Source organism: Gadus morhua, chromosome 9 (genome assembly GCF_902167405.1).
Source record: "Gadus morhua chromosome 9, gadMor3.0, whole genome shotgun sequence".
NCBI lineage: Eukaryota > Metazoa > Chordata > Actinopteri > Gadiformes > Gadidae > Gadus > Gadus morhua.
In genome coordinates this window covers 16,219,147-16,225,802 of record NC_044056.1, presented here as the reverse complement: position 1 = coordinate 16,225,802, position 6,656 = coordinate 16,219,147, and the positions used below count along the sequence as shown (strand labels likewise).

At 45.8% G+C, this 6,656-nt stretch overlaps 2 protein-coding genes across 5 annotated transcripts in view; both read right to left on the bottom strand.

The window, feature by feature from the left end:
• The window catches only part of LOC115550495 (cadherin-related family member 5), a 10,763-nt gene extending 10,686 nt beyond the window's left edge, over positions 1 to 77 (bottom strand). For 2 of the 3 annotated variants that reach the window (XM_030365585.1, XM_030365588.1), the window contains exon 1: positions 1 to 76. This exon is cut by the window's left edge and continues 549 nt beyond it. The gene's annotated coding sequence lies outside the window, so the exon portion shown is untranslated. The other variant, XM_030365587.1, reaches the window with a different exon arrangement.
• Positions 78 to 642: 565 nt separating this feature from the next.
• Positions 643 to 6,220, bottom strand: syt19 (synaptotagmin XIX). 2 transcript variants are annotated; one of them, XM_030365581.1, is made up of 9 exons: positions 5,843 to 6,220; positions 4,722 to 4,933; positions 4,537 to 4,595; positions 3,728 to 3,820; positions 2,947 to 3,135; positions 2,442 to 2,591; positions 1,709 to 1,828; positions 1,491 to 1,596; positions 643 to 1,317 (listed from the first exon to the last, which is right to left on the bottom strand). In XM_030365581.1, the coding sequence occupies exons 2-9, from the start codon at positions 4,909 to 4,911 to the stop codon at positions 1,013 to 1,015; spliced, it is 1,212 nt and encodes a 403-aa protein (XP_030221441.1). In that variant the 5' UTR covers positions 4,912 to 4,933; positions 5,843 to 6,220; the 3' UTR covers positions 643 to 1,012. The 2 variants fall into 2 exon arrangements, with proteins under 2 accessions (XP_030221441.1, XP_030221442.1); XM_030365582.1 differs by having other exon boundaries at positions 4,722 to 4,854; positions 5,843 to 6,219.
• Positions 6,221 to 6,656: the final 436 nt, after the last annotated feature.

Sequence of the window (6,656 nt, the reverse complement as noted above, 5' to 3'; positions counted from 1 at the left end):
AATAATAATAATAATAATAATGGATTGAATTTATATAAAGCTTTTCTAGACACTCAAAGACGCTTTACCGTGAAGGGGGGACCTCACTAACCACCACCAGTGTGTAGCACCCTCTTGGGTGATGCATGGCAGCCAATCTGCGCCAGAACGCTCACCACACAACAGCTTCAGATCGAGAGTGAGGGAATTAATGAGTCAGCCAATTATACAGCAGGATGATCAGGGGGACAGATTGAATGAGCCTGGTTGGGCCAGGACGCCGGGGAAACCCCTACTCTTTGCGATAAGTGCCCTGGGATCTTTTATGACCTCAGTGAGTCAGGAACTCGGTTTTACGTCTCCTCCGAAGGACGGCACCTTCCACAGCACAGTGTCCCCGTCACTGCACTGGGGCATCGGGATTGATGAGTGAAGGGGCCAGAGGGTAGAGTGCCACCTATAGGCCGCCACCACTTACAGCACCTGGTATTCCCAGGCGGTCTCCCATCCTCCGAGTAGTAGGCTATATGTCCAAGAGTTCAGGAAGGGCTCTGAAACAAAAGTACTTAGATGCTGTAGTGACAGCTTTGGGCATGGTTGCGGCTACCGCTAGACCGTAGGGAGAACCGATGGTCAGGAAACCAAAATGACTTAGCACATTACAATAGTTAATTATGTTTATTGTTATGCAGACCTAGCACAGGATGCACCTAAATGTGTTGAGTTTAGGCAGAAAAAGTCACTGCTAATGAATGTCATGCCCAGAGCTACCTCTCCAGCCGTGAGCATCAGCCAGAGACATCTCTGAATCTCTGTTCTTTCGCAACAGAAACCTTTACGACTGCCCACCATTGCAAACTCATACTATTTTATGTAAAAAGTTTCTAAGAGTGCATCGTTTTTTTCTTAAATATATATCTGAGAAGCACTTGTGTTGTGTCCCAGTGGAGTGTGGACCCCAGGCAGCGTTGTTTCTAATCTTGATGGTCTTTGGGAACGGTCTTTGATGCTTTCTCACGTCTTCAGCCTCAGCTTAGGTCAGCAGCTGATGCCACATTGCTATTGGCTGGCGCACGGAGTGCATCATCAAGGTCCAGTGAAGGTCCTCTGCTCTCCTTTGCTTCGCTACGGTCAGCTGACCCACCAGATGCTTATGTCTCCTGTTACCGCCCGTCTTGTACACGGATAGCGCAATGCTGCACTCTTGTGGCGGGAACTCCAGTAGGGAGAACATGAGGACCTGATTGAACACCGTCACCTGGCCCTGGTGGACAGCAGTAGTCCTCTGCTGGCGTAGCTTGGACTGGTCGCACCGCACACTGATCCGGGCATGCAGGGCTGTCAATCAAAGAGAGACAATACGAGAAGACGATTGGAAGAGCAATGTTTTCTTCACCTATTGTTTTGTGTGGATGTGCTGTGTTCCACTCACAGAAAGACACACACTATGTCAATCATTTTTGACGCCTTGGGTAGCGCTATACAAATGATTCTTATCATTGTTATGTTACCAGAATCTGAGTCCGTCTGCAGCGTTCTGATCTTGAGCACTCCGACCTCTAACCTCTGGGCAGCAGGAAGGAACCTCAAGGAGAGCAGAACCTGTCCTACTGGGTCCTTGGGACACAGAGGCACCAGCAGAGTCACCCCACTGTCTGGCTGGCACCTGACCGAGGACCGTTTTGATGTGAAGAGTATGTAGAAAGCATAAAGATGGTGTGTGTGTCACCTTCTGTGGTGTCTGCAGAGGCTCTCGTAGTTCCAAAGGATAGGACATGTCCAGATGTCTCAGGGGAACCCTCACCTCTCCCAAGACCATGTGTCGAGAGAAGCCATCAAAGTCTTTAACCTGTCTCACAGACGAACATGAACATAAGGACACGTGCATGGAATGTTTAGTGATCATATGTCTTCAGCAGCCTTCTCTCCAAATACACACCTTTTCATGTTTAGATCTATATCTTGCACCAATACAATCTATCATACTGAATTTCAGGAATGTATATATTTAGCCTTGGAATTTCTTCTTGAGTCTATAATGGATTGAGCAAATTCTTCGACGATCAGTTTGTACTAGTTACAGAGTAACATCCAGTTATTCTACAAATCTTACCAATGTTGTCATTCTTTCAGATGATCAAATAAGACCATTTGATCATTAATACTAGATTCTGATTCATTTAGCACTTTAGTGTCTCCATTTAGTTTTTCCATTTACTTTGAGTTATTGTGCATGAATCGCACATTTCAATTGTTAAACCTGCACTGTGTACACTTTTTGCAATCAATCGGCTGGAGTTGTCGCTCGAGCAAAAGCGGACCAAACCGTTTATAGAGAACAATTCCCTGGAGGAATTGACTCATGGTGTATGGGCATTTAAGCTGCAGTTGATAGTGACAAAGTGCCGGTTTAACTCAAAGCCAGCTGACTCCGGGCCGGGCGGGCGGCGCTGGGCTCCTACCTCCATGCGGAGCGTGACGCGAGGGAGGTCGTGCTGCCGCAGCAGGGCACAGCTGAACTGCTCTCCGAACAGAGGGCTGCAGCTGTCCCTCACGACGCGCGTGTGCCACTCCTGCAGCGCAGAGCACAGAGCGGGCTGCTCCCCCTCACCCTGAGAGGAGACCGGGACACACATGTTGGGGCAGGAGCCTCACATAGTCCACTCGCTGGAGGATAGTGATTAGGGAAGTGGGATATTAGGAGAAACTCCCTCAAAATCCTTCCTCGTTCATTTGTACAATACTTTGTATTTGAAGTACTATGTAGTTGTAGTAATATGTAATGCTTTGCAGTTTTCATTAGGTTGTAGTTATAGTACTTTGTAGTGCTTCTCAGCTTTCAATACGTCAGTTTTCACTGCTTGTAATTGTTAACCTGCATCCTTCCAGTGCTTCATAAAAGTGAACACCTGATCAATAATCATCTGCATCTTTGCTCCCGGGCCATAACAACTTCAAAGCTCTGACCTTCTCATTCATCAGTGAGCTCTTCTGCTCCTGGTTCTCCGGCTCCTCCCACATCAGCCTCAGCCTGACGAAGGGGTGTGGTCTGTGGGCCTGGCTGCGCCTCTGTAGCCCCTCCGCCTGCAGGATGGTGACCACCAGGCGGGACGGCAGCGGCTCGTAGAACAGGGAGAAGCGCAGTGACCCGCTGACCTGCTGGGACCAGAGCACTCTTTAGCTAACAGTGAGCAGTGACCCGCTGATCTGCTGGGACCAGAGCACTCTTTAGCTAACAGTGAGCAGTGACCCGCTGATCTGCTGGGACCAGAGCACTCTTTAGCTAACAGTGAGCAGTGACCCGCTGACCTGCTGGGACCAGAGCACTCTTTAGCTAACAGTGAGCAGGGGCCCTGCTGACCTGCTGGGACCAGAGCACTCTTTAGCTAACAGTGAGCAGTGACCCGCTGACCTGCTGGGACCAGAGCACTCTTTAGCTAACAGTGAGCAGTGACCCGCTGACCTGCTGGGACCAGAGCACTCTTTAGCTAACAGTGAGCAGTGACCCGCTGATCTGCTGGGACCAGAGCACTCTTTAGCTAACAGTGAGCAGGGGCCCTGCTGACCTGCTGGGACCAGAGCACTCTTAAGCTAACAGTGTAAGGCACTTTTATTCGCAGTAGCAATTTAAATTATGCAAATATGAAAGACATATTCTACATGCATACAATTTTCAATCATGTCACTTTGAGAATAATGTGAAAAATCCAAGGTATTCAGGAAATAATCCCAATATCACAACAATCACCTTGTCCTCGCTGGGCTCTCCCAGCTCCCTGGTGGCGCCCCCTTTCAGGGTGGGGGGATGATTCAGAGTCCTCCTCCGGCCCGGCCCTCCATTCTCCACACAACACAAGCACAAGCACGTTTGATCATTGATAACACAGCATTGTTGAATACCTGAGTCCGATTCGTCAATGACCTTCAAAGTGTGTGCATTATTTTCAAATAATGAGACTCCACAGCCTTTTGACGGTTTCCAAATCATTGCGCTCCAAATTCAGTCTACCTAATTCCTTACATATTTTTTATGTTGGCTTTTCTTGCATGTGTTTAACAAGTTGTGCTAGCATGGGGTACTTCAGACATGATGCCAAGTCCATAGATGCCTCCCTTGACCAAGTTAGTGGCAATAAATAAAAAGCCGCTTCAATAAACACAGCTGACGTACACACTCACGCACTCTCTCACACACAGACACACACCTTACATACTGTAGGTCTTTGTGTAACTGAGCTCTGGAGGAACCTGAATATAACATACGTACACATGTTCAACATTTTGTAACGTTACATAATATGTGACAATAATCTCAAAGCCAAAAATAGAAACGCTGACTGAGCACATTCAACTATTTCACTACTTTGCATTCTTGAGTGTCCCTGTCTTGTAAAACCTATTATCTTATCAGATAAGCATATTCAAAACAGGCGCATGATGTATGGGTTTCTACATACTTAATCCCCAACCCCCCAGACTGGCTGCATGTCCTGCTGTATGCAATGTGTTCACCCTAACCCCAACCCTGACCTCAACAGAACCCCATATCGTTCTTACCAAAGCGCTCGGCCCCTGCAAGAAGCTGGCAACTGTGTGTGATTCCCAGTGGTCATCACCTGGAATACACAGACAGAATAAACAGAATCAGTCTGACCTCTGTTACAAAAGAGGCTTACATGTAGTGTCTCATTGAGGTGTGTGTTTAGGTCCCTGCGATAGCCCCTCTATATGTGAATACCTACTTGTATCTTGCGTGGCGTTGTTCTGTGTGCAGCATCTGAAGATCTGCCACAGGAAGATGCCGAGGGCCAGCAGCAGTAGCAGCCCAGAGACGCCCAGGACGCAGTACTTGACCAGGTCTGGGAAGGGCATGTTCTGCAGACCCAGGTGTTTAACCCCCAGCATGTCAGTGTACTCTATGATCACTGCCATGGCGCCCCATACAGTCCAGATCCTAGGTAATGTACAGGCACCAAAACATGACCCACTGCCTTTGAAGTAACTCGGTCAGACCGGCAGCCTGTAGGCTGACATGGTCTATCATGAGATGTCAGTTCAAACCTCCATGTCTTATGCAAAACAACCATATCTCCTGCCGATATGAGCCACAGAGACAGGATGTCATGCCTTCCGGGGATCTCTAGTCCTCAGATGACTTTAAGCGTAAATATTGTGTATATAGACACAGTTCATTAGCCAGAGTATTATAATATAGTTGTGTCATTGCACAAAACAGTTATACATTGACATTGTGTTGATTTGATTGCCATATAGAATTACACACACACACACACACACACACACACACACACACACACACACACACACACACACACACACACACACACACACACACACACACACACACACACACACACACACACACACACACACACACACACACACACAATATATTTAAGTAAAACAATGTGGAATGAAAAGATAATGCTACAATACAATATGAGTACTTAAATTAACCATTCATTTATACGGTAATAAACAATATTAATTAATATAAGCATAGGGTTAAGGTTAACCCTATTCCTATTAAATAGTGTACAAATGAATTCCTTCCTTAACAGGAACATTAATACATTGGTTAACAGGAACACAATTAGTAAAAGTTTTCACCATTATTAAATTATTACTAGACAGACACATACTGTATGTTTACTGTTAATTAACTGAAAGATAATGCTTGGTACTGCATTTTCTAATGTTTATTAGTGGTAAATGAATATACCCTTAATGTTAAGTGTTGCCAGTCAAGTTGTTTGTGTGTGTGTGTGTGTTGATTTGTACAGACAGTAACTGAATGTATACCTATGTTATCCATACAAGTTGAGCTGGTCCAATCACTTACCCCACGGTAGTACACGCTTAAAACCTCAGACAGTCCGTGTAGAAATTACGGCATCGCCATCGTACCGCCAGGAAAGTCCAGCAAAAAGAAAACCATTCTCTCCTTTGACTTTTCAAACATCTTCGTCAACACCATTCATCAAGGGATCTTGATATCCATTATATTTTCTTATTACCTGTTTAAAACCTTAAGGGATGAAAAAATAAAACCTTGTCTTGAAACACTCTCTGGTATCCTTGAATGCACACATACACACGCACACACACAGACCAAAGCACTCAGAAAAGTACCTGACTCCTTTCCAACCTTTCTAGCCAAACCGGTCTGGTTGGATGTGGGAGGATGTTCCCATGGTATGCATCACTCATCATGCCTCAAACAGCTTGTGTGCTGGTTTACTTTGGTCAGATGTAAATGGCCCTTTTACATACACTAAATCATAACTCCTCCTGCCCCCGTGGTCTCACCACTGGAAATGTTTAGTCTATGTTCTTGACAAGAATAAAAGTCAAAATCAACAAGAGCAATTTAAAACCAACTATTCTTTGTATAACAATATATGTCGATACATATATTTTTAGGAGGGACTTCTTGGTTGCCTACTTTGAACAGACCACAGTATTCTGTTGTGCCTCTTGTCTTTCAGTTGTTACAACCATTTGTGTCTGTGCAACATGCTTGTCAAAGTGACGGATGGTTCATTTAACCATTATTTGCAGAGTATAATTGTACTCATCCAAATGTACCCAAATCAGCCCCTTGAGCAGGCTGCTGCCTCCAGCAGGATCGCCGTGCCAACATGCTCAGCGGGAGA

What these genes read in the sequence shown, in the direction of transcription:
- syt19 (XM_030365581.1), bottom strand. Translation starts at nt 4,911, where the DNA reads ATGGCAGTGATCATAGAGTACACTGACATGCTGGGGGTTAAACACCTG. An exon ending in GCTCACTGATGAATGAGAAG is followed by an intron (nt 2,592 to 2,946) that starts GTCAGAGCTTTG and finishes GTCTCCTCTCAG; the next exon opens with GGTGAGGGGGAGCAGCCCGC. An exon ending in CTCTGCAGACACCACAGAAG is followed by an intron (nt 1,597 to 1,708) that starts GTGACACACACA and finishes CTGTGTCCCAAG; the next exon opens with GACCCAGTAGGACAGGTTCT.